The 26,653-nt window shown below is 40.2% G+C and overlaps 4 protein-coding genes across 5 annotated transcripts; 2 read left to right on the top strand and 2 right to left on the bottom strand.

Annotated features, from left to right (window-relative positions):
- Window positions 1-1,398: 1,398 nt before the first annotated feature.
- pfdn6 (prefoldin subunit 6) lies at window positions 1,399-2,657 on the bottom strand. The gene is made up of 4 exons (XM_088431653.1): window positions 2,481-2,657; window positions 2,243-2,313; window positions 2,008-2,132; window positions 1,399-1,686 (listed from the first exon to the last, which is right to left on the bottom strand). Exons 1-4 carry the CDS (start codon window positions 2,542-2,544, stop codon window positions 1,566-1,568), a joined length of 381 nt encoding a protein of 126 aa, XP_088287779.1. The 5' UTR covers window positions 2,545-2,657; the 3' UTR covers window positions 1,399-1,565.
- Window positions 2,658-3,015: 358 nt separating this feature from the next.
- mmgt1 (membrane magnesium transporter 1) lies at window positions 3,016-4,907 on the top strand. Its single transcript, XM_088431690.1, has 4 exons — window positions 3,016-3,153; window positions 3,463-3,515; window positions 3,587-3,690; window positions 4,202-4,907. The coding sequence occupies exons 1-4, from the start codon at window positions 3,075-3,077 to the stop codon at window positions 4,347-4,349; spliced, it is 384 nt and encodes a 127-aa protein (XP_088287816.1). The 5' UTR covers window positions 3,016-3,074; the 3' UTR covers window positions 4,350-4,907.
- A 1,495-nt stretch (window positions 4,908-6,402) lies between these two features.
- On the bottom strand, window positions 6,403-21,407 carry ints6l (integrator complex subunit 6 like). Its single transcript, XM_088431689.1, has 18 exons — window positions 21,143-21,407; window positions 20,941-21,018; window positions 18,722-18,871; window positions 16,073-16,162; window positions 15,789-15,972; window positions 15,556-15,684; window positions 14,193-14,356; window positions 13,313-13,465; window positions 13,025-13,157; window positions 12,674-12,768; window positions 12,484-12,594; window positions 11,507-11,722; window positions 11,304-11,430; window positions 11,063-11,205; window positions 10,596-10,827; window positions 9,265-9,645; window positions 8,917-9,010; window positions 6,403-8,405 (listed from the first exon to the last, which is right to left on the bottom strand). Exons 1-18 carry the CDS (start codon window positions 21,251-21,253, stop codon window positions 8,303-8,305), a joined length of 2,694 nt encoding a protein of 897 aa, XP_088287815.1. The 5' UTR covers window positions 21,254-21,407; the 3' UTR covers window positions 6,403-8,302.
- A 185-nt stretch (window positions 21,408-21,592) lies between these two features.
- On the top strand, window positions 21,593-26,651 carry mospd1 (motile sperm domain containing 1). Of its 2 annotated transcripts, none has more exons than XM_088431841.1 (6): window positions 21,593-21,943; window positions 24,502-24,784; window positions 24,873-24,948; window positions 25,256-25,488; window positions 25,840-26,001; window positions 26,096-26,651. In XM_088431841.1, the coding sequence occupies exons 2-6, from the start codon at window positions 24,631-24,633 to the stop codon at window positions 26,125-26,127; spliced, it is 657 nt and encodes a 218-aa protein (XP_088287967.1). In that variant the 5' UTR covers window positions 21,593-21,943; window positions 24,502-24,630; the 3' UTR covers window positions 26,128-26,651. The 2 variants fall into 2 exon arrangements, with proteins under 2 accessions (XP_088287967.1, XP_088287968.1); XM_088431842.1 differs by lacking the exon at window positions 21,593-21,943 and adding an exon at window positions 22,249-22,359.
- The last annotated feature ends 2 nt before the right edge of the window (window positions 26,652-26,653 follow it).

Below are 26,653 nucleotides of genomic sequence, written 5' to 3'. Positions count from 1 at the left end.
TGCAATTCTGTTGAAAAAACAAAACAAAACAAAACAGCAAACCCCCAAGCATACATCTAATTAAAAGAAAGGTCAGTTAGAAACTAAATACCAAGAGGTGCGTTTGCAATTTGTCACGCTTGAAAAGACTCTGAAAGTAAATGTAGACCTGTTTAGTCAACATTTGCTACAATTTCATTCTATCTACCCCAAAATACCACTAAACATTGTCAGATTGTCTACACATTGTACATAAGTAGAATTTAAATAGATATTTTACTTTAATAGATCATCTTTGAGGCACAAAAGACCATTTGTGACAGCCATACTAAGAGGAAAGGTGCCTCACTAAAACCATCTTGGCCATTGTATTTACTACGTGCAAATTTGTTTGATAATAAATGTTTATTGAGAAGATATGGGTCATTCTAGAATTGGGAGGCATTTTATATCCCAGTCATCAAATTTTAAACATTCCACATACAAAATACTAAAACATACAGTTTTGGGGTAAATTTACTTGCCCTTAGACCAAATATTAAAAAAAGAAAGGTCTGTCCTTTCTTCTATTTTTCTTATTTTTATGAAATAGTTAACTTTACTTGAATATCTCTCTCTGCCTCACGAAATCCTGTTATGCATATAATCAGAATAACTGATTATTTTTCAAAAATTCTTCTTAGTTCATACAAAATTCAAACATGTTTTAGTTCTGAGTGTTTTTTTTTTTGTTAATGCTTGGCAACAATAACAACATAAACTTATGTCGAGAAAAAAAGAGATCTTGTTGCAATCAGATCTACCTGGGATTTAAGAAGGCTAAACGTATGTGTTTTAATGGTACTGACTGTACAGGAAAATAATTCATAGTTATTAAATCCATTATAGACAAAATATTAACTTTTCACTGCTTGGAATAGCTAAATAAGTACAATATCACTTTAGTAATGCATACAGTATATGGACTTGTATCCAGCAAAAATGATGGACTCATGGAGGATGCATAAGTTAATGTTTAGTTTGTGAGAAAAATGGCAAAATCAATACTGAGAGAACTTAAGTAAAAATGCCATGCAATACTTCAACACTTTTTCCCCACATTTCCCTCAATGTTCAAAAGGTGTCAAAGCCCAGTCCTGGAGAGCACCTATCCAGCGTGGATGTTATCATGAAGCAACATACCTGATTTACATAAATGATCAGCTCGTCAGTAAGCTTTGCAGAAACCTGATACCTCAATCATTTTAATCCGATGTACTGAAGGAGGATGGGTAGAGGCTTTTGATGACTGCTTTTTTTTTTTTAAGTTTGCCAAAACCAAAAGGGTTGCGGTTTCAGTTAATATACAACTTTCCATGGCCATAAGAACATTTTTGTTTGGAGTGTGACTCGCTGTCACCACACAAGCTGTTGAAACAGTTTCATGAAAAAAAAAAGTTTATTATTAGTTACAAATAGAGAATTGCAACAGTAATGTTGCATTTAACTGACAGTGACACATGAGAATTTCAATCCCATCTTTTGAGCTGTCAGGATACGAGTGTGTCTCTGAAGTGTATATGTGTGCAATGAGGAATCAAAATTCTTCAGACTTTCCCAACAGTGAGGCCTTGCGCTTTCTGAAACTCCTGCTGTAAACTGGACAAAAGCTGTCGGTGCTGGTCAGACTTCTTTTCCAAGTCTTTTAGGAGCGTATCATACCGCTGACTGTAACAAAAGCAGAGAAATGAAAACCTAAGCCACATTACAAGTATATATTCTGTGTTCGATTGGAAACATATTGAAGACCTTACAATACTTGTATAATTTTAGGTTGGGAAAATTTTGAAAGAAAAAAATTCTGGGTGTGATGATCAGGCTAAAAGCAACAAGTCTTGACGCTATCTGGTGGAACCATGGTGTCACAAATGTGTGTTGAAGGCAAGGCAAGCCACTTTTACTTCCTAAAATTGGCACTGAAAAGGGCACTGAATCATTCCACACGGTTGGGTGGATAAAAGATAACAGAACCTAACCAGAGTAACTCACATTTCTCCATTGATGTATTCCAGCCGTTTCGTCACAGTCGCTTTGGCCTCGTCCAAGTCTTGTTTTACTAAAACGGGGCCAATCAATTTGTACACTGTATTTGCACCGTCTAATATGTCGAGCTCCTAGAAACAGAAAACAAATCGGCCATGTTATTATGTGGATTTGGAATTATGATCTATGTGTAATATATGACCAAAAAAATCACACTGATATTAGAAGTAGTTTACATTACCTCTTTTACGATATTGTTCTCTGCTAGCTGCGTTTCCAGCTTTTGTCGGGCTGACATGCTCTTGCTAACGTCTAAGCAGCGTAAAAAATAAGTATTAAGTCAATCAAGTATGCACGTGGTAATAATAAAAAATCAGTGTACACAATCCACATTGCCTCGATGACACCCTGCCCTGATATGGAAAGCTAACAGGCAAATATAGCCTAAAAATGCATGCAAAGCCACCTAACGCACGTACCTTTCTGCATCTGAGTATATTTTTCTAATTCGATGTTTAGTTTCTTTTGAATAGTCTCTGCCATGTCGAACGTTGCTTATTTATCTACAAATGATCAGTTTGTTCAGTCAAATTGTCAGACAACAACAGTTGGGGAAGATGAATGTGGACCTGCGTGCCGGAAAGGGTGATGGCAGATACCGGATATTGTTCTTCTTTTTTGGTCCATAATGGTGGTTAGCAACCGGATATTCGGCTCGTTACCGCCATCTAACGAAATGAAGTGACGAACATGATATTTTACAATGCCGTATATCAATAAAAGAAAATTGATTCAAACATCACATCGATAGCAATAGTCGACTTCCTCCGTTAGATTCTGTTGTTTTATTTGACTGGTTACATAAAACACCAAATGAGAACATCTTCAATAAAAACATCGTCAACAATAAAACAAATATGTGGACATATTAGCTAAAGTTACGTTTTATTTTAATTTTACAACACTTCAGCACATTGTCAATGTTCAAACTACAAAATAGTTGTCGTGCGACTTTTTATGACGCCGATCCACTTTACGGCACTGCACAAGCGTTCATAGTTGCCCCGTTGAAAATGGCTTCGTCGTTTTGGAAAGGTGTCGTTGGCTTTGGACTTTTCGCCTTAGCGCACGCAGCTTTCTCAGCGGCACAGCGTGAGTTCATTTACGTGGATTGAGTGCATGGATATTGGCACAGTTTGCTCTTGGGACAGAAGCTCGGATCACAGAAATGCATTTAGCGGCTCACGAGGCCTTGTGAGACGACAGCTAGCTTGCAGGATGCTAACTCAGCTCAGATCAGCTCACGCAAGGATGACACTTACATCTTAACTTTATGGTTCTCCTTATGTGCCTTGACCGTCACAATCTTTGAAACACCACTTGAGTGTGCAGTTGTTTATATGTCCAAATGCTTCGTCGTTTTAGTTGACGTGGGTTCATTTAATCTTCTTCCCCCTTCAGATCGGTCTTACATGCGACTAACAGAGAAGGAAAACGAAACGCTGCCAATCGACGTGAGTTTTATTGGTTTCTCCCACTTTCCATTGCACATTAGATGATTTGACCCTGCGGCTTTTTCTTGTAGATTGTGCTCCAGACATTGCTGTCTTTCGTCATGACCTGCTATGGCATTGTCCATATTGCTGGGGAGTTTAAAGACATGGACGCCTCCTCAGAGCTAAAAAACAAGTAAGTTGCACATGAAAAATGGACACTTTAATACACAAGGTGCCCATTTTTGGGGAAATAAAATTAATAACGAGACTATATAGTATTTTTTTTAAAAATTGGTTTCACCCTTCTCCATACTGATTTAAACCTGTTCTTTCTTGTTTGCACAGTTCTCCAAATAAAAGGCAAAGCATGTGTGCCTCAAGCTGTTTGTGTTCCTCTCCCATTTCTTTACTATAAAATTGACATGTAAAAAAAGAACACAAATAGTGAATCTTTATGCAGCAAAATGTTTACGCAAACCACCTAATTTTATCCAACAAAAGTCTGCTATCTTCGCACTAATGTTTTGTTTTAGATGTGCTAATGGTAACTATCATAGATACAGTAATTCTAATGAAATGAAATACTGCTATAGCATGAGCCAAACGCACTATCGTCTTTCTCTGCTTGGTATCAGTGAGGTGCTATTAACAGTAACTTGAAATAGTTCCTGTTTTAATGTGAGTAAATGTTTTTCCTTCTACAGAACATTTGACACACTGAGGAATCATCCTTCATTTTACCTTTTTAACCATCGAGGACGAGTGTTGTTCCGCACCGTCGAAGATGAGCCGTCCTCTCAGCAAGCGCTTCCCAACCCGTTACGGCTCCGCAAGTTGGAGCATTTGCACTGAGACTGGCCTTTTCCTTGCCTGTGAAATTACTAATGTCAGATAGGATTTTTTTTTTTTCTCATTGTTGTCATTAGACAGAGGGGCCAGAGTCACAACTCGCATCCCCTAGTTTTTGAATCATGTATTTGTACATAATCTATCAGTCATGCTGTATAAACATGCACCTCTGTACACTAAGGTAGTCCTCTCCACCAGTGTGCCAACACTTGAGTTTATTTGTATATACAGTATGGAAATGCTTTGGAGTCTTACATACAGAGGCATCTAGCCATTGTGTCCCTTCCGACACGACTTGGGATATTTCTCCCCTTTGCACTGAATATTCTCTGTATGAAGGGTATGAAAAACGTTTAATTTCATCCATTTGCATATATAAAGTTCAGCTCCTCAAGCAGAAAGTGCCCGTTGGGATTTATGTGACGGAACTTGGGAGGAGAGGAAATGTTGACTCATCACCACTCATGCTACTGTTGACTTGGAAGAAAAATGATGGTACATGTTTTCATTGACATTTTGTTAATATATAATTTAATAAAAGCAACCAGATTTTACTTGTAATGTTGGAATTCCATGTAGTTTATATTTAAATTTTGACATTTCAAGTAAGCTCTGTTTATTTTCAATGGATACCTTCAGAACTGCTCATTTGACAGTCAACTTTCAGCGACGCTTCCGAGTTGCCATCAGGACCACCCGACTTGCCATTTTTGAGTATCTTTTAAATTTCCCACTCAATCATCACTACTTCCTGGTTGATCACCTTTTTTCCTTCTTTCAATTTAAAATATGTCTAATCCACAGGTGTCAAAACTCCAGTGGTCAAGGGCCGGTATCCTGCAGGTTTTCAAGCCCTCTCTCGCAAACAGACCTGATTCCAATGATTGGGATCGTTTTCAAACTCCTGCAGAGCTTGCTTATTTGAATCATGTGTGTTGGGGGAGAAAACCGGAAAACATGCAGGATGCTAGCCATTGAGAACTGGAGTTCGATACCTATGAATTCTAATCCATTCAAACATTCCTCTCTTCCTCCCTAAATCCGGTATTTCTCGTGTTGTCCACTAGATGTCAACAGAGAGCCCTAAAAATACAGTACAACAGTCAAAACTAGATTGCTAGAAAACATTTTGTTTGGTTGGTATGGTAGTCTTATAAATTGTACTAATCTGTTTTAAGAATCAAATTCATACGTCCATGCATACGAAATCATGCATCCATCACCATCTACCCATTTTTCTCAGGCTGAAAACACATACAAGTTGTTCCTGGGCAAGTGGTGGGATCCATGCACAGAGGACTTGTCACCAGCTATGAAAAAACAAACCACTCAGTCTCACATTCACACCTCTGGACAGCTTCCTGAATTACCAACATGCGTTGTCTTTGCCTGAGCGACTCTTGAAAGGCGTTTATGCAGTTGGGAAAAGTGGGGGCGTTGAATGACCAGCGTTTGTGTGGGAGAACACTGAACTACCAAGAGAAAAACCTGAAAAGCGCAGGGGAGAACATGCAAACTTCACACAGGAAGCAGCAATTTGAATCCAGTGCTCCGTTTTTGTCAAAGCCCTAGTTAAGAAAGTCACAAGGAAACTAACGTGTAAGGCCTTTTTGTAACTATTAAAAAACGAATGAAATTGCAGCGTGAGAAAAAAATAGAACCTGGAAAGGGAACTAAGGCCACATTTTAGTCTTAAAATGTTCTTTATACTGGAATCATTTTGGGTTCATTCCAACATTTGTTTCCAATCAGTTACATAGTAAGTGGAGCAATTGCGCGAAGGAATGCAACCACAATGACGAGGAGCTACTTGACATTGTTTTGTTTTGGAGGCCAGGAATAGTGACACTCACTTCACTGGTGAGCCATCCAGAGAGCAGAATCATCAGTTTGCCTTGACAGAAAAGCGTACTTCATCGATTTTTGTGGTCTAAAAATGTGTTTGAAAACCAGAAAAGCTTTTTGTAATAAAAAGCCACCTCGGTTTTTCTCACATTCCAAATGCGCATGCAATTTCATTGGCAGGTAGACATGCACACTTCTTTAAAATACTCAATACCATTTTAGAGGTGATTTATTTGTTTTGTACAAAACTTCAATAAAACTCTAAGTTTACAAAATTGACTTTCAAAATATTTGTGTTCCTCTGTAATGAACAAATTCATAAAAATAATCAGTCTGCCTTATGAACATGAAACAGTAGTGTACATTGGTCATGAAAACTAAGGAGGAGGGTTGTTACATCATCAACGCAGCAGATGCAACAGTCAGCCGAGGCCACACAGATGCACAAATTCTTCCAGATGAAACTGTCACGCTGCCAGTCAGTGGAGACGCCGTAATGGGAGAAGTTGGCGCTCATGACTTGCCATACTTTTAAAACAGAAGATGCGATTGTAGGTCAGTGCTTACGGGCCTGGACAATTTCCTAAAAATCTGCTTAATCTCACAGAGTGACATTATAAAATGTGTGTGTGTTCTCAATGGACAGCTGCACAAAAGTAAGAAAACATTCTGTTGCTGTAAAGGAGTGGGACCTCTCTGCATTTCATCAACATAAAGCCTTTAACACTGAGACATGACCACTTTAGCCCATCACTTGCTAGCTATCAAAACACTATTGCAGGTTATGTTTGAATACACATCCCCATTTGGACCTCAGGATAAAAAAAAACAAAACACATTTTCAAACCTGATTATTTGAGTTCTGACTTTTTTAAAACTCATTTTCCATCTTGCCCGAATGGCTGACCCCTTGTGAACTTTTGCACATCTAGAATCTAAAAATGGAAACTACTGCAAATGAACTAATCTTGTATAATTGGAACATAAACTGTCTAAATTTACTCTGCATCAACTTAACGTCACAATGTGCAATGGAAAAAAAAAATGTAAAATGGAATTACCAGTGAAAAAAATGTTGCCTATTTGAATTGTTGAAGTTTTGTGGATAAAAACTGTATAAGTTTGGCCTTATTTTTGTTTGAAATAAGGATGCAATATATCATTGACAAAACACATAATTGAGAAGCCAAACTAAGTAAGTTTGAGTTCCGATTTTGTTTCTTGACAACAAAATGTAACCAGAAATTGTGAAATACTGTTAATGCTATTGTCTTGCTTTGGCATTGAAAGTTATCAGATCACAATGAGCTGCTTATTAAGAGTTTTGTGTGTTTTAAGAGAACACAGCATCGCTGAGAACTGTTTAAATAAACCTCAATTAAAACCTTCAGGGTAAGTTCAAACCAGCCATGCCAGAAAGTGTGACTAAAAAAAGTGCAAATGACACAAGCGGCATGCAGGTGCAACAGGATATTAAGTGTTGAGTCATTGTGCCCAAATGTTGCACAATAGAAACTTTGGATGTCCATTATAAAACGTTCCAATTGTTCAAAGTTAGTTCATTTGCATTGATCTTTATGGAGACTTTCAGACAATATAATTGAATTTCAAGAGGGCAAAATATCCTGTCCTGACCTCAACATGTATCTATGTTTTACCGTATATTGCTTTCAAGACACAAATACAGAAGCGCACATCCTTAACAGTGAAGGAAAGAGAGCAGTCGTGGCAGTAGAAATGGGAGGTCACGCATTATTGTTTTCAAAACAGTGGTTTGAGCCTCAGAGACACGTTTCAGACCAGCTGAAGAAAGATCTGTGCTGCCATTTAGGGATGTTTTATGGCTTATTGTCTGTATGGCGGAGTGTTTGTCTTCTGAATGATGTCATCTGTCTGTATGAAGATGATTATATCCATAAAGTCGCACTACTCATCCCCAACGAGTGTGCCGTGCAGATAAGCCTCCCCTCGGAGGCAATCCCCAAACGAGATGCGATGTACTGTAACAGCATGTGGACCGTTCTCATAGAGGTACCTTGGTCCCATGCTTGTCTTTTTTGGCCTCTCATTCTTGTGTTGTCCATCGCTACACGCAGCTCTATTGACGTTCCTTAACTGCCAGGATCACTGGAAAGCTGTGATGGTGTCCCGTGCTTTTCGTCCAGCTTGACGAGGGTAAGCTCGAGCTGCTGGATCAGCATCCGTTTCTTGAACCTGAAAAGGATTGGTAAGAAAAATGTGTGATACATGAAACTCATATGGACTCAACAAAGAACATTAGAAACACATATACATAAAATAAAATCCTTGAATTGTCAGGTTAAAAGACTATATAAATGCAGAGATCATTTTGAATTGGTTTCTCCTGTTTTCAAATTTGATGTCTTGAAAACTTAGCATTTAAAAAAACATGTGCAGCGTGTAGACTTTCGATGTTTTATTTTCACGGTGGTTACACTGGAGCCCCGGCTATCCATTCTCTATATTGCTTCCCTTGAGAGCATGGTCACATGAATGTTGGAGTGCATCCTCACGAGACCGATGCATAAAAACAGCAAGCCATTCAGACTCAATCACACGTACAGTACGATCAATTTTAACGAGGCTCACATGCTTGCTTTTGGAATTGTACGTGCAAAACACACAGAGACTAAGTAAACACTCAATGATACGAATTCACAAGCGTCTTATTGTGAGGCAACAATGCTGCTCAACAGTTTCTTACCTGGAGGCCTCTCTGATAGCGTGTTGGATAAAGTAGCGCTGGACGTTGACCGGTCCTTTAACCTGCTGCAATAGTCCAAGTATTGCCTCAAAGTCTGTTGACAGGAACAAAGAAAAGAAACAAAGCTGAATCAAACCGCAATAATGTCTCAAGTCACAGTGATGGTCAGTAGAGCGTTGGAGACATCTGGAGAAATGTACCACCTTACTAAAAGCCCAAAAATGAATGATAACCTCTTCTTGATTTGATATACACTTATAAAGCTGTTCAAGAGAATTACATTAGTTTTATAGTGCTCGTGAGAATGTGTGAGTTTTTGCAGGGCATGCCTCACTGGTTTATACTCACTTCTGCCAGGTTTGCGGACTTCCTTGATGACCCGTGTCCGTAGTTCTGCTTGGCTGCCATCTAGCGGCGGTATAAATATAGTCTCCAGCACTTTTGGCTCAGGATCTGCACTTTCTAATTGGCTCTGTGGACTCAGGCGCTCACAGTTGTATCTGTCCTCTAATTCCCGCTCTTCTTGATCGTCTTGATGTACTGGTTTTTCCTTGGTCAGGCTTACATCACCCCCTCGATCCACTGCTTCAGGTGTGGCTTTTCCCTCCAAGTTGATCGAAGGTTGGGTTCCTGTCACAGCGTCCTCCTCACTTGGCCAATTCTCCGCCAATTCAGGCCCGAGAATGACATCACCGTTACTCTCTGCGACCACCACATTGCCATCGAGCCCTAAAGAAAATAGTTGTACCATGCCTTTATTTTCTCTTGAAATCTATGAAGTCTGTATGATTTGTGTGACTTCCAAATAGTAAGTGACCGTCATCGTCCTATTGAATATCATTTACTTGATGCGAGGCAAGTAATCCGTTTTACCATCTCTTTTATTCTAACTTTGTTCTACACGGATTTTGATAGCTGTTTTTTTAAAATTTATTATTATATTTGTGCTTGATAATTTCGTTTTGTATTTTTGTAACTGTACAACACTTTTGCCAGCACTTTGAAGTTGTTTTTTAAATGTGCTTTATAAATAAACTATGACTTGACTGGACTTTGGTGTGCCTGCCCGCTAATCAATTGTACAAGTACGAAAGCAAGTCAATGCATTATCTTCCTATTTGACAAAATGAGTCTGTAAGCATGTTGTTCACTTGCCTGATGGGGGAGTAACAGTGTGGCTTTTTGATGCTCATTCAGTGGTCTTTTCAGGGCTCTAAGCTATCTTTACTGGAGGCCAGGTTGGGGATCCCTAGCAATAGTTTCTTTCTCCATGTTCCACTTCATAAACGTGCGCACACATATGGCCCCAGGCTATGTGTATCTTTTGGTGCACGTCCGTATGGCGTCATGACCACAACAAAAAGTTGGCATCCTTTCACCCTCATCAAGTGTTCAACTGAGGAGTATCGCAGCAGAGCTGTCCTTAAACTGCTAAATGAGATGCATTTGGTTGCCGCGGGGTCAGGACAATATTGTGACCAATTTTCTTTTTTCTTGTTTTTGTTTCTTTGAGCAAACATTGATTTTGCGAATCATCACATCAATTTACAATATGTTCACAATATGTGCTTAAGCTAAGCGGGACGGTTGGTCACCCTACCTCAAAGCCTGGTACAATTTCCACGAAAGAAAATACTAATTCCTTGCAACATTTGACACCGTCAACACCGGAGTCCTACCTTTGTGCTGTGGTATAACTTTAAGGAGGTTCTGTTGCCCTTGAACCCCAGCTGGACTCTTTCCAAGCAGAATGTGGTTGGTGTTGGCTGGAGGCGTCTGGGGCCGCCGTAGTAACGGTGACATGCTCCGCCTTCTCTTCAGAGTGGCGTTCGCATTTGAATCACTAGAATTTGTCCTTTTCTTGTTTTGAGGGCCCAAAACAAACTCGTCGGCCTCATCGATCATCATTCCCTGGAAAACACATACGACAAAGCCTTGAAGTAACTGCCAAGAATACAGTAAAAAACAGACCTGGGCCCTGTCTTAAAAAGTTCAACTGCAATAAGAGCACATCTGTAGCATGACCGAGCACAAGCATATTGGAGAAAAAATATGGAACCGTAGCTTTTAGTTTAACCATTTGTTGCCAGATCAAGTTTATGTGATGCAGATGATCAAAAAATGTACGCCTATGTTTTGTTATTACCTTCTTATCCTGCTTGAAAGGATTTCCAAAGGTGTGTAATCGTTTAGGTTGATCGGGGTCGATTTCTCTCAAAGGAGATGGCATCAGCTTCAGGTACTCCTGGTAGTTTCCCATCTGAGCCACTGGGATGCTGTGCAGGTAATCTAACAAGCACAATCAGTGTAATATTGTTATGGTATGTTATGTTTAACTGTTAAATAAAATATGAATATACAGTTGAAAAAAATATGATACAATACACCTTCATCCTGCCCTCTGATCAGTTTTTGTGACGTCCGCAACAAATTAGAACGCATTCGAGTGAGCTGATCCAGAAGATTCCGTCTTGGAATGTCGTAGGCATTTCGATAAGCTTGAGGCTTTACATCCTGGGAACAAGAAGTTTCACTACTCCACGCATGCAAAATGAGCATTCAATATATGCACATTATGTCCTGTACCTACCTTGTTAAGCAGGGCGATTTGGAATCCAGAAAACTCCTTTAAGTTGATGTCCACCATGCGAAGTGGACCCTCTCCAGTGATTCCGTGAAGTATCTGCTTAAAATCTCTCCGGTGGGCCAGAGACAAAGCACTGGAGTGGTTCTTCACCCTTATGCCAGTTTCCTGGGGCGCCTTTTTCCCCACTGAGACAATTAGGCGCTCAGACTCTATCTTGGCCTTGATGAAGGGCAGAAAAATTTAATTTGATACAGTAGATCTGTGTCCAGAAACCAAATGGACTCTTGAATTGATTATGAAAACTCTTCAGTGTGTAAAAGGCAACTTGGCTGGATCTACACTACAGTACGCGTAATGACACTTCGGATGCAGTATGCCTACATGGTAGAAGAAGTTGTAACATTTTGGGGAAAATGTGCGCAATGTGCAATTATTTTTCAAGTCACGAAAAGCTAGGCTTTTAACAAGGGGGTTTCAAGCTTTTTATATTCAGTGTCAGGGTACTCGATGTATAACTGAAGCTGTGTTCAAAGGATACCGGTGTGAATTTGTGATTTTCGCTGATTTTTTTTTTTTTAACTTGTGAGGCCCTTTGAGACCCTGTGGTGATTAAAGGCTATACAAATTAATTTGACTTGACCTGACTACAAATCTTGCAGTCAAATACAATAGTTTTCTGTTTTTCTTATCCTGTCCACTACAAAACACTTCAAAGCCATGTCCAACATTAAAGTATTGCTTGGGCATTATCTTGTGGACTCCTGGTGACAATGGTGACAATTTTAGCACAGATTAGCCTTGACTAAAGGAACAGATTAATTTAATTATCTCTACAGAAAAAAGGAGAATCTAAAATCAAACAAATTGGAAGTGTCGCAGCTTCCCGAACAGATTGATTTCTAATTAGCGAACTTGTCTTCAGCGGCTTTCGCACGACCGCGAGATGAAACGAGGGGATCCTGTGGGCCCGCTATGTTTACCTGCTGGCTAAGCTTCTTCAGATAAGAGATGACACTGTAACTCAGACCACAGTCCATGCTGTCCCCAATTAAATTTGGTGCCCCCATCATCCTCAGGGCTTTTTTCAAAGGCTGTTAAAAGACATCAGAGAACATTCGAGATGTCTAGTTATTTTCAAGAAAAATAGCAATGAATCAAAAGCTGACTCACCAAGAGGTAGTATGGAGGCATCGTCTTTAGATACATTTCTAAGGCTTGTCGCCACTTGAGGTTTGGTTTTAATTTGTGCACTTTGAACAAGTCATCTGAAACAAGAAAAAAGTCACGAGCAACCGATTTGACCTTCAGTTCCTTACTTATAGTCAGATTGTTGTGCTTATTGAATGATGGCAACATTTCTCCACTACAACAATGTTCCGTATGACAATTCTGACAGCAATTGATACAATTTGATCTGTCAAGACTAACGACTAATAACGGCTGCCTAATCGCCTAAAGCACTTTGGACAAACTGATCCAAGAGTTTGGATAGGATGAAAAGGTTTTGACTGTATGTCTCACCAAGGAGTGGAAGGAGCACTGGGTAGTTATAAGGCATGACAAAGAGGTTGACACAGGTGAGAGTGGTGCTGGCTTTAAGGTACCCAAAAGGGTGGCCAAGGTCGCTTTGCTTGCTGCTGCTGCTCACGAACACCTGAGAAGGAAAGAACGTGATGGAATGCTTGGTGGAATGCGTGATGGAATGGAAGGCAATTATCTATGCATAAAATCACATGACTTAAAGATGGAACGATTGCTATATCACTGTTTCTGAGCTTCATATGATAGCGATGCGTATGAGTTATCTACCTGCCAGCACATGTGTGGAGATTTCCTTTCCAAAATGTATTGGGTGAGGGGCGAGGGCTCCAGTTCATATTTGTCAAACGGAAGCTTGTCAATCACCATTGGCTCACAGTCCACACAGGAGAAACGCACCACAGGATGGGCAGTGCGAGGGGGCTGGGAGCAGGAAATTGATTTTTCAGCAAAATTGTTTCGATAGTGAAGACAGGTACAATACAAACAGTGGCGTCTCTGCACTTGGGGCCAGGGTGCGCTGGTGGAGCACTACGCAGCATCAAAATAAATGTCTTCCATAATGATATCCATGATTATGCCTAAGAGTTATGTTACCAAGGCAATTCCGTTGTGGACATTTTGCATGTCTGCCCAAATGTTCTGAGGTTCTAGGTTTGAATCTGAATTCCCTTGCTACTTCCCTTGCTTGATTTTTTTTCTAGGTACTCTAGCTTTTCCCCACATTTCATATTATCCAAAATGTTACTTGAAGACTCTAAATGGGTCAAAGAGCTCAAGTGTGTGAAAACTGTGAATGTTAGTGTGAATGTTTGTAAATAAAAACCTGCAGTTGCCTGGCAACAAATACAGGGTGCACCCCAGCGCACCCATGGCCCTAAAGAAGGGGAAGATTCTCATTAGCAAATGGATAATTCATAGTGATGAACGTTTTCTTTTTTTTTTTTTTTTTTACAATAGCTCTCTAAAGAATCTCATTCAACTGTACAGTGTACCCAACAATGAAGCCGCTCGGAGTAGAACAAGAAAATTAAAAATTAAAGAGCTCACAGTGAGATACCAGGGTTGCACATTTGATTCAGCAGATGCAAGAACAGCAGGCAAATTCCAACATAAAAGAAAACAAAAAGCGCCACGAGTTTTTGCCTACCAGCGTTGGAGAGTTCTGGTCCGGCCAGAAGGACTCTGGTATGGGCCAGTGCCCAACTGGCACCCCTGTTTTTGGATTGGGGCGCACATAGATGAGTTTGTGGCAACTGTGCCACAGCTGTGGACTAAAGGATGACACAGAGCGGCTTGACTCCACTGAGTTGTCTAGAAAAAATCAAAGAGGATATTGTTTGGTCAAAATATAGCATGTTAATCAATGGTTATGGGTGTTGTATGTGGAGGTTTCCTGAAACAAGAGCTCTTTCATTGCCATTGGTGTTATGAAGAAGAGAAAAAATGTCCCATAGATAATCTGTTCCAGTAAAAATACATTTTTCAATCACGGTGCCGCACAGTATGAACTCCATTGCAGAAGATTAAAACATTGCTATGGCTATCACAAGAGGTGGGCAGTTCGTCTGTACTGACTGACTGTCTGTCGGTCCGTCACCGACGTTTTTGCCGCCGTACCGCCGGATGAAGAACACATTTTAACTTTTAAAACAACGGACTAATAACGACGGAACGGTAGATTTGGTCTGTCATTTAATCCATCATTGGAATCACCTGAGCCACCTGTCACTGTTGGTTATGGTTTGTCACCTCACCCAGTTAAAGCTTCCAAACTTCAGAGAAATGTTTAAACTGTCATATACTTTGGAGCATAGAAGTGTAAATACAGTCTATGTGTACAGGTAGCGAACATAAATACAGTACATGCACCCAGGAATGACTGGCTAAGTACTAGAGCATTAGTATGCAACAAGTACCATTAAGAGAGAAAGTGTCCTTACTGTTTTGCACTGATCAACACTTTCTCCTTCTCATTGTCTGCGCTGCATTTGAGAGTCATGGGTTCATGAACTGTCCTGCATACTGCACACAAGCTTGCTCAGCGCATTCATTGTACAGACCTAAAGTAAAAAGCAATGTTTAGAAGTAAATATTTAGATTTTTGTGTTATTTTACTTTTAAAATATGATTTGAATGAATAAATCGCTTGCATATAGTTGAGCAAAGCATTCTAGGATGCCTTTTCATTCAAGTAACCAAAGAGCACATAGTTGTAGAGAGTACTGTTTAATCATACTTTTTCAGAGGTTTATTATTATTTTATTTTTTTTAGTTTGATGACGGAGGTTTAATTTCCTCTTGGGGGAAGTTGGGGGAGTGAGCGACAATTACAATTTTTGATTTGAAACAATGGCAAACCGACGATGACGGAATGGGGGTGGGGCACCGATGACAGACGGCCCGGCAAAAAAATAAAAATAAACGCCCACCTCGGCTACTACATGATAAGATAATTCAAGGACAGGAACTGCTTTGACTTAGTATAAAATATGGATCACTAAGTAACTCACCTTCACCTATAAGAGGCGGGTCTGGCCCACTTTTCTCAAAATTAATGACAACACCGCTTTGAACTTTTTGGACAAGAGACTCTAAACACTGGTTCAGCATTCTTTGTGTTCGCACACAGTATGATCGTCCTGAGGAAAAAAAAAACAAAAACAGAAAGCATATCAATTAATACTTCCCAACTACAAAATACAGACACTTTGAAAACAACAAAAGAGTAAGAGAGTATGTCAACCTCCTGTGACTTCACACATTTGGGTGATGGCAGACTCATCGGTGGGGACGCTGCCAAGCTGCTCATTGTCTGTAGTCGCTGCTCCAGGGAGCCGAAGCACCAGTGCAAACAACCTCTGGTCCCATCGGAAGGGCTCTTTGGTCAGCTCGCTGCCAGCCAGAGGTGAGTTCAGTGGCAGGTGTAGCTACACAGATGCAAAATAAAGGTCATTACATATGCAGCTGCCGGTATCAGTGAGTCAGAGTAAACTAAAGCAACATCTGTGCTTTTTTTTTTTTTTTTACCTCCTCTGGGACCCCAGAGCTGTGTGTGAGTTTGTTGCCATCAGTGATGGTGATGATTACAGAAGGCTCAAGGAAGAAAGGGTTACGGCCCTAACAGGGAAACATCCAACAGTCATTAGATAACATATTCAAATTGTTGAATGTCATGCCAGCCAAGTGGAAGCAGATAACACATACAGTAAGAGGCATTGTACACTCTCAAATGATCATCACTCAAATGAGGCTAAAAAAAACATTCACATTCTTACCAAGGGGCAATCTATTTTTTTAATGAACCTAACCTAACTTTGACCGTGTGAGAAAGATCCCACACAAGCATAAGGAAATGTGTAAACTCCACACAAGGACTACAGAAAAAAATCTAATATGACAACAAAAATAGGCTGCCAAAGACATAGCCCTTTCCCTGGGCTCACCCGTGGCTCTCCTGGCGTCGCCTTGCACACCTCCAGGGGGCCCCGCCCCATTATTTGAGAAAGATTGCACTACATGCAAACTACTCATTATTTTTTCGCCTTCAATTAGTCTATTGGTTTAACTTTACAGCAATTTTAGTAAACTGAAATTTCATTTGCATTAACATGCAAAGATGTGTTACTAGTACACCTGAAGGGATGCAAACCCATCTTATTACTACAATATTTAAGGGAATAGCAGATAGGATAATTGACTCTAAAATGATTTGATAGCTGCAACAGTCTAGTTACGACCCCTCGAACAATATTTACAAATATATGAGCATCATGTAAACAACATAATACTTGTTATAAAAGATGGTGTCTGTTGCTTTGTGACAGCACAATTGGGCTCTGTGTTATGCGTACAGAGGCCGCCACGAATGCCCTGTAGAGGTCACCCTTGTCTTAATGCAACGCAGACAGAATGCTTAAAGAGATTTTCACACTCCTGAACTCTGGTCACTCCTTCAGCATAGTAATCCACCCAGGCCTTGTCAGAAGAGACTTGAGAAAGGAGTACAAAATATGAAGCCAGATGGAAAGAATTAGCGTGAGATATCTGCTATGAATGAGGCCTAACTACAAGCTTTAACGCTCATCAAATCCTTCACTCGAGCAGGCATGTTCATGTGAGTGTTTTCTTTGAGAATTACGCCTGTAAATTTTTAATGGCATCTAATACAATTGCTTCAAAATGTAACCTATAATAAGATAAAAGGCATCCGCCCATCAAATGATTGGCTGCTTGGACGCTACACTTCTAATAGACAGTTCTTTTAATGCCTTAGGAAAAATGGGTGTTGCCACCAGATTGTGTTAATTGCATTTACTATGACATCTGATATCCCCATACGTCACATGGAAGGCATCGCCACAACACGCATTGCCAGCAAAGCATATGTGACATCCATAAAGCCAGAGTTTATGGTGCAGTTTAACGGAAATGATTTGGGAATTACAGTATTTAAAAAAAAGGGTTTGCAGTGACAAAGAATATTGACAAGGAGTTTAAATGAAAACTTTTTGTGTGGATCTATTCCAAGTAGGACACACATAACCGTGTGTAGAACAATAACAAGAAAGCTGAGATCTTCCCTTCAGTCAGCCAAGGAGGCTGTAATACAATAATACTACCCATCCTTGTTTTTTAAGAATACATTAATCCTTCTCATTTGGTAATCAAAAGTGTAAAACCAGTTTTACACTACTCCAACCAAAATTAACTTGTGCATGTGTAGTGAGCCATATATAAAATAATAGGGGTGTGCCAAAAAATCGTTTTTCATCAGAATCGCAATTCGCATTTACTACGATTTAAATCGCTATAAAAAGGTCATTAAATCGATATTAAAATAAAACAGGAATTGATATGCTTCCTGTCGGTTTCCATCCTAAGCGCTGTGCCATGACGTCACCACGCAGCCCGTCAGAGATTGTCAAGCTTGCGCAGCTTGAAAGCAGTCTTCTCGGTTTCACGCGGCCGCGAGTTTAAATGTTTCTTTTTTGTCTTTCAGGCAGCTTTCAGTGAATTAGCTCGAGCCAACTCTTGTTTTAGAACTATGGTTTTATTTTACCGCAAACTGTGTAAACAGGAAGTGTGATGACCCCGTGAGCAACACAAAACCTCAGCATGTCCACAAAACAATGCATGCAAACTCCAAATTAATTCACAAACACATATTACTCACATGTAAAGGAATGAAAATATTGTCTCTACTGAAAGAAAAAAATGTTACAGTTGTGACTTATAATACTCCCCATATGCTCACAGATGAACCAACTGGCACACATTTTAAGCTTTCCCCATACTATCAATTCAGATGCTCACTTGGAAAATTTCATTTCCATATCTTATTTGTCATTAAGTGAGAAATATCAATATTTTTCATTTAGGCAACAGTTTGTCACATACAATTTTGGCATTGTAATTTCCTATGAAATGACAATGTATCTTCTCCCTTATTTTTATTTTTGTCTAATCTTATTTTATACTGTAAAAGGATCGAATAGGCGACCCCAAAATCTAAAACAAATTGAATTGTAAGATATATAATATTCCCACCCCATAAAATAATACAGCATTTGTTTCGTAAAACACTCAGTGGATTTGATTGATTGTGCACGTCTTCTACTTTTCTCTGGAAGCAACAACTACCACTGCAGAAGAGAAAGTCAACATTGCATATTGTACCTGTCCATAATTGTCGATGCCTGAGACGAGGCGGTTGAGGTTAAGCAGGTCAAATGCCGTGCGGAGAGCATGGCCTAATGTCGTCAGCCCAGACGCTTGAAGGTTCTTTAGCTCACACATGAAGGTGGCATGGTTCTCCTTCCACCCTGCCTAAAATGAATTTCAACACAGTAAAACACAATATGGTAACTAAAATAAAAGTAAATCCAAACAAAAATGCGCAATTTAATCCAAAGGAAATTGGCAAATACACTGCATTACTTTATTCTACACAGACTGACGTCCAAGCAATTAAGATTGAACAAAACGTAGCAAAAACCATGACACATCTTCAAATGGGCACTAATGCACATAAACGGATTCACACTGAAGAGTCTAATTTCCTACAAAATGGTCCAAAAATACACCTCCCTCCCACTGCTGCCAGTTCTTTGTGAAGGAGACATAGACATGGAGTCCTATGAGAGAGGATGTGGGTGTGGAGTTGCTGTTGGACTTTTTCTCCAGTGAGGTCAAGTACTTCAGTGCTGCAGCTTCATGCTTAATCTAAGGATGACCTGCAAGATTACCACTGCCCATGTTGAAAAGGGAGGAGCAGGAAAGAGTTTGCCGTGCCAGTACCATGTTTGCTTACAACATAGGCAAGAATAGAGTAAGACTGAAAAAACGAGTGTGTTTGGATGCATGCTATTAGGCCGTTTTGGCCACAGCGCTAAGCTGCTGCGCCAGGCATATAATAAAGTGGAAACGCACTTGTGTAGGCTGCGAGACATATAAGGCCTATCTTGCACTCAATAATTCAGAATACAGAATATTTTTTATTTTCCTCCCCCCAACCCCCCCCCCCCCCACCTCTCTCTCTCCTCCATCAACAATTTATCGCCTGTGTAACTGCACAATTGAGTAGTAGTCCCATGCAGGATAATCACATTTTTCCATCACAATCCTCCATGCAAAAATTCAGTTTTGCAAACTGTATTCATTAAAGGGACAGATGCTGTCTTCCTGTCCACAGTTAAAAGCGCTAAAATTAGAAATACAGTACTACAAATGTTACAAAACGCAAGCCGACACGATTGAGTAGCGACTACAAGCCCCAGCAAGAAAAAGTGCTACCCCATACCAGTACATCTAATTTTTGTCTTTAACTTTCAAAGTCAAATCTGGATATCAACACAGTCATTAGACTATAATGAATGCAATATGAAGTATATACAGTAATCAAATGAAATGCATTTTAAATATACTGTGCACAAAGTTTGTGTTAAACTGGACAAACAGAACGTTCCCAACGTGGTTGTCCTCATCATAATATACATTGAACGGGATTAGCTCTTTCATTACGTTCAATGTCTTGCCCTTTTGTTATAAAGCTCTTTGAGCTGGTACTATAACACAGATAGGATGTAAATTCATCTGGTCTGATAACCCAAAGTCAGGTGTCAGGTTATAAAACATGTCAAAAAGATGACATGATATGGAGCTTTGGAAGAATTGCACTATGTCACAGGTTGCGTCAATATTTATACATGGCGTGGGTGTGTATTTTGAAGGTGGAGAGCTTCTATAACTTAATTTTATTTATTTTTTTTTTTTTTTTTTAACTACAAGCCAGTCGTAAATGGCAGGAGCTTAGGGAGACGGTTGGGCATTCATTTGAATGCATTTTGTCAATATAAGCAATGATGAACCCTTAGGAATATCCATCACGCAGGAATGCGTGAGAGAGATAAGAGTGGGAAGAGTGGGTATGATTGTGTTGAAACACAGTGCTCGGGTACCGGCATGAAAAATAATCATCATATATTGTTCCATCGCACTCACGTCCAGCGAAGGAGGTTTATCAACTTTCAGCCCATGTTTGACCAATGGTATTTCGACAATAGGGCAAGGGGCGGGGCAAATTATGACTGCCAGTTTCTTTGGCGAATGAGGACAGTGAAGTGTGAGGGGGGAAAGTGACGTCACAGTCGATAATAAATTTCTACGCCTCCATCTCAACGCCCGAGAGTTTTCTCTACACAAAAGCAAAATGTCCGCTGGATGTAAGGAGGCAGCGCCGCTCTGCTCCTGCGGATAGCGCGAACAAATAAATTGCCGCTCTTTTGCTACCGGAAGGCCACCGAATGCTGCAAACACACCAGACGGACAATAAAATTCCACGAACAGAAAAACAAGTTGGACTGCCAAATGTAACAATTGTATCAGTTGCTAATTACCTTCACTCCGTATGGTGGATCATCGAATGTAACTAGCATGTACCTGTCGCCTCTACTAGCCGGGTCTCGGGCACGCAGCTGTCAAAAAAGGAAAACCAAAACAACAGATATTAATTTCGACCGATTTCGCTCAGGGAAGCCGACGCTCGCCAACGGTGCACGCTCGCTGGGAAAAAAAAGTCGGGGTAAAAGCATTCGTTACCTTCATAAAGACCTCAACCGCGCCTTTAGCAATGTCCAGATACGTCGTACCCAAATAAGTGCGCTGATTCATAGAGGCGGACGTGTCTAACAGGAAAACTAAAATAGGCATTTTAAATGGAAAGCCGCTGTTGTATGCTTTTTTTTAATTAACTGTTATCCACATATGACCTATAGTACGGCCAAGCAGGTCACACATGTGCGTATATATTTGTTATAATAAGCCCCCCCTCCAGAAGAGGGCCGCTGCCTCTGCCCTCCCTCTGTCCGCCTTTCCAGTGTTCTGACTCGGCTCGCGCTGTTCAACTTCTGTTCCCAACCGAAAGGAACGCCCCGTGCCTCCGTCTCGACGTCATTGGCTCAGCGAGCGTGCTATAGACACGCCCCTCAAGTGCCAAATCTATATATTTAGCAGCAGCATCCGGGATCGACGAATGTTGGTCAAGCCCAGTAACAGAGTGAATAGCTCGAACAGGTTGTGACAAATGTACAAATGGAAAATTATATGAATCTCAATCTTGCCAAAGCACTGCAGATTATGTATATGAATTGAGTTAAAAAGCACTCGAGTGTACAGTGCAGTGTGCATGGCGCTGTGAAGAACGTAAACAGTAAACATTTGACTGATGAAAAAAATCGTTTTGTTGACGTCTTTGCACGTTCTTCGGAATCCTTCCCGGCATGCACCGCGAACTCTGCAGCCTGTTATTGACAAAAGGGGAAAAAAAAGGCTTGAAAGAATCATCGGCGCAGGGTTCGGCACAAGAAACCCCCCGGTGGTGACATTGACCTTAGACGTAAGGTAATTAATCACTTTAATTTTTGTTGTTCTAAAAAATACGATTTTTTTTTATCAAGTATGGCAATAGCGACGGGACAATTTACAACACGATTAGCATTTGGGTTAGCATCTGGGTTGTCCTAGCATGCTAGCCCTCACAAAAATATGACAACAAAAATCTTCGGATGGAATGTCAGCTAATTTAAAATAGTCAGAGTTAATTGGCGATTGGTGATGGACATGTATAATACACAGGGTTTGTAAAATAACCCCTTTAAACGAACACCTAAACATTAAGATGAAAGCTGCACTGTGCATCGAAGATGAACCTTTTTTTTTTTACAGACGAAGAATTACAAGCTAGCATTCCATACATGACTCATAAAATGTAACGTGGAAGTTTCGTTGGTGCCCAAACGACGAAGAAGATTACGTTTGTAAGTGTTGCGACACTACCACCAGCCCTCGTGTTCGGGGTCAACATGAAAACATGTAAACACATGATCGCGTGGGGCAAGTTGTCGCCTAATATAATCTTCCACAAACATGCATATACCACTCTATAACTCTACATACACACGCTGATTATTTTTATTTTTTTACTAGAAGCATCACTCCGTGATCACTTGGAATAAAACTGTACAAATGCAGTGCAATTAATGTCAATAAGAATAGCAATGTATGTCGTCTATAGGGTATATTCACTGAAATAAATTATCAGCTGGCCTTTTCACAATTTGGCATTTTTTTTGTTTGCTCGCAATAATAATAATAATCCACAAATGACCTTTGTATAATATAACATAGTGTAACATTTAAATGTCTTTTCTCCATATCCTTTCCAAAAAAGGATATGGGAAATAACTTTAATGAGGACAACAGGGAAATTTCGTGTTGTCCTCATTTAAGTCCCAGTTGTGCTTCGGTCAGGTCCCAGTTGACTGGTTGAGATGGTTATACATCCAAACTTGCATTCACACTCACTTTGACACCTATGGACACATTTTTAGCTTTCAGTGAACTTAACGTGCATTTTTTGGGATGTGGATGGAAGAAACGCAAACTGAGGCAGAACACGTTTGAGATTCAAACCCAAAATGTCAGAAGTGTTTGGTGAACATGCAAATTTTCCTTCCATTAGATTTGATCATCCCGCTGCACTTGAAAATATTTTACTCAAAACACATTTACTGCAGTATTATTTGTATGAAATAAAATATACAGTTAATAAAACATAAGAAAATATTGTTATATAATTAGTATTTCAATGTGTACATTAAATAGCTTCTCACACTTGCATTTTGGGTAAATAAAATATGTGAACAGAATGTTTATTTTTTTTACTTGCCAAAAAAAATCTATGGGGAAATATTTTACTAGTCTAGCATAAGGGCTGGGTGGGTATCAATTCAAATTTCCCGAACTGATTTGAGTCGGTTCGTAAGGGTCTTTTTCCATGCATGATTCACTTTGATTTTCGACTCAGTTGGGGATTTTCATGCATTACTAATTTTACTTTCATATGGAAAACATTTTGGGAAGAACCCATGCTGCAAACAGGAAAAATATATTTCTCTTAACTTGGTGCATCCGCGAAAAAATACATTTACTGTATTATTTTAGGAACTGAGCAGGTACGTTCATCATGTATTTTACTAAACATGACTTGATCAAAAACAATAAATTGAATCTGAAGAACCTATGCGGCAAATAAGAAAAACATCTTGTTCTATCTGGTCAGTAAAAATATGATTACATTAAGGATTCTACTCACTGCACTAACATTGATCATTTGTTATTGAACATGACCTGATCTAAACAATGATGTTTTAAATCATTTACTGGACTGGCTAGGTAAATAGGGAAGAAAAAAACAACGAGATATAGGGACCTGCACAGAGTGATATTCAAAACACACATACATACTGTATTCATCGAGGTTTGGAGAATTGGAAACGCTTCATTATCGATATGACGCACAAGAAGAAAGCAACAGGATTTTTTTTTAATTGTTTTTACACAACCATAATAAATGACCTCGCATTAATAGTAACACTTAACACTTCACAATGAGCAATCAAAAACGTACCTACATAAAGTGGAACATGAAATGTTTGTGCGAATGGTTTACATTCGCCTCATGCCAACCGCCAATTAGCATCCTCCGCTACTCATTCATCACAATAATGCAGATAATGACGTGAGTGAGTTATTCAGTGTTTTGTATCATTTTCTCGTTGTATTTCATAGAAGATTGCTTTATTTCTGTATGTACACACCACTCTTTGAGTTTGAATTAGACATGCGTCACCCAGTGGCGAAATGAGGTATTACCTGTAAATGGAACACAGGTGTAGCAAACATTTATGTGGGCTACGGATGGAATATATTTTTTTATGAATCAGTAATGGTTGATCGGCAGTTGAACAAAATAAAATAATGTGAAAAGAGTTGTCTACTAAAAATACTCGGAGCCAATCTTTTACCGTTGCGTGCATATATAGGGCTACAAATTATGGCGTTGAATGTAATGACAAGAAGCCTTATTAATATTACCGTCCACCTCTGTCCTCTCACAGTGCCATGCCATAGATCCCAGGAGTGCCATTTTCTTTGACACAGCCTGCTAGAATTTGCCGAGAGAGGGAAGGGGTGGGGGGGCCGGGCAGACTGTGGACAGGGGACGGAAAAGAGCTCAGTGGGAGCCAATGCAGCAGCAGCATCGACAGCCTGAGCTGGTGGAAGGAAACCTTCCCGTGTTTGTGTTTCCCACTGAGCTCGTCTTCTACGCCGATGAGCAGACGTCTCACAAGCAAGTGCTCACCCTCTACAACCCCTATGAGTTTGCTCTCAAGTTCAAAGGTCGGCGGGCACACACTAACACGTGGACCCGAATTTCCCAATTTACCGGTGAATATTGATGTATTTTGTCCTTTTTTTTCCTGCCCAGTGCTGTGTACAGCGCCAAACAAGTACACTGTGGTGGATGCCACTGGAGCTGTCAAGCCACAGTGTTGTGTTGACATGTGAGTTTGAACTTACAAAATATACGACTCCCCAAAAGTTAGGAATATTATAATAACGGGTGAAATTTCAGCATAAGTCTAAAATGCACTATAACCTTTTCGAGTTTATTGTGTGTGCTATTTGGAGAGATTCATAATAAATATTTATGTGACACGCTAAGGGGAACGATGCCAAATAAAGAGAATCAAAGGTGGGCAATAATCGCAATTTCATGAAGTAAATAATAGAATTTAGATTGTAAATGTAAATCGGTGTTCCTGCTTGTGTTTTGCCATTTAACCTTCCCCGTGGAACTACATTTTGCAGTGTAATCCGTCTCCGAGACGTGCGGCCATGCCACTACGGGGTGCACGACAAGTTCCGCCTGCAGGTGTCGGAGCAAAGTCAACGTAAAGCTTTAGGCCGCAAGGAGGTCACGGCGACGCTGCGACCCTCCGCCTCGCAGGAGCCGGCCGGCCTGCGCTCACAAGATGACGAGCGCAGGGCCAAAGAGCAGCTGGGGGACAGCGACTTTTTTGAACAGACTGTTTTCCAAACAGGTAAGGCTGGATGTTGTGACCACTAGAGGGGGCTACTTGCTCGTGTATGTGACATACGAGCGGACTTTCCCAATTTATCCACGGAGAAAAGCAGTTTATTGATTAACAGACAGGCACACATTCTACAAATGTTTCCCAATTGTTTTAGCCATGACTCGACCATTACATTTCCACAAAATTCAAAGTTCACGAGTATTCGTTGGTCATGTATTTTGTCTTTGTGCACCTTGTAAAATTGATCTGATAGAAACGCATTGTTCAAACTGGCATTTCCTCTGCAAACGTTAGCTGTAAAATCACAGTCTGTTTGGGAGGGAAAAGTAGTTTTGTTAACCGATGTTTGTCCGGCAGAGAGTCGTCCTGCAACTGGAGGGCCCAGTTTGTTGACGGTGCTACTTGGGCTGGTGTGCGTGGCCGCCCTCATGCTCCCAACTGTGGGGGAGCAAGAATCCACTGTGCCTGTCTACCTCCACTTAAGTGTTAACAAGAAACTCGTAGCTGCTTATGTTCTCGGTGAGCCGAATACATTTTATACAATCCTCATCATTTGGGACGAAAGTCGCAGTTTTGGTAAAACTAAGCTATCCTTGTCTCCGTTTCGTTTCAGGACTTCTCACAATGGTCATACTACGCACATGAAAAGCATGAAGTTGAGGGGGCCGAACAAATCAGACGTTGCAGCGCCGCTACTGTTTCATCGGTCGAGGTGGCTGTAGGAGGAGGTGTTCCCTCCCGATGCGTCTTCGCTACCGAAACATTTGGCCGTTTTGGTTTTCAAATGCAGGTTTGTGTTTGTGGCGTATGGATGTAAACAGACCTGTGGCGTGTCCTCCGGGGAGTTTGTCCCTGAGCAGGACCTGTGAAGAAGCAGGATTGCCTCGTGCTTCCTGTCTATCGTTATGAAATTGAGCAGCAGTGAAAATTATGCATCTTCATGTATATAAAGCCATACCAATTTTCTTTGTTGTATTTCCTTGTAACCAACATTGTTGATGTTTCAAATCATAAGTGTAGATTGAAGACGCAGTGCAGTTATCTGCATGTAGTGGTCGGTACAGTTCGGAATGCATTTTGTTTCCCAGCATTCATGTCAAAAAAAAAAAAAAAGCACTATTGTACTATTATATTCAATATTAAACATTTAATAAAGTGTCAGTACATCAGC

Source organism: Hippichthys cyanospilos, chromosome 13 (genome assembly GCF_059441005.1).
Source record: "Hippichthys cyanospilos isolate Australia breed blue-spotted pipefish chromosome 13, RoL_Hcya_1.0, whole genome shotgun sequence".
Lineage (NCBI taxonomy): Eukaryota > Metazoa > Chordata > Actinopteri > Syngnathiformes > Syngnathidae > Hippichthys > Hippichthys cyanospilos.
Note: the sequence above shows the minus strand (reverse complement) of the source record. Positions and strands in the feature narration are given on the sequence as shown.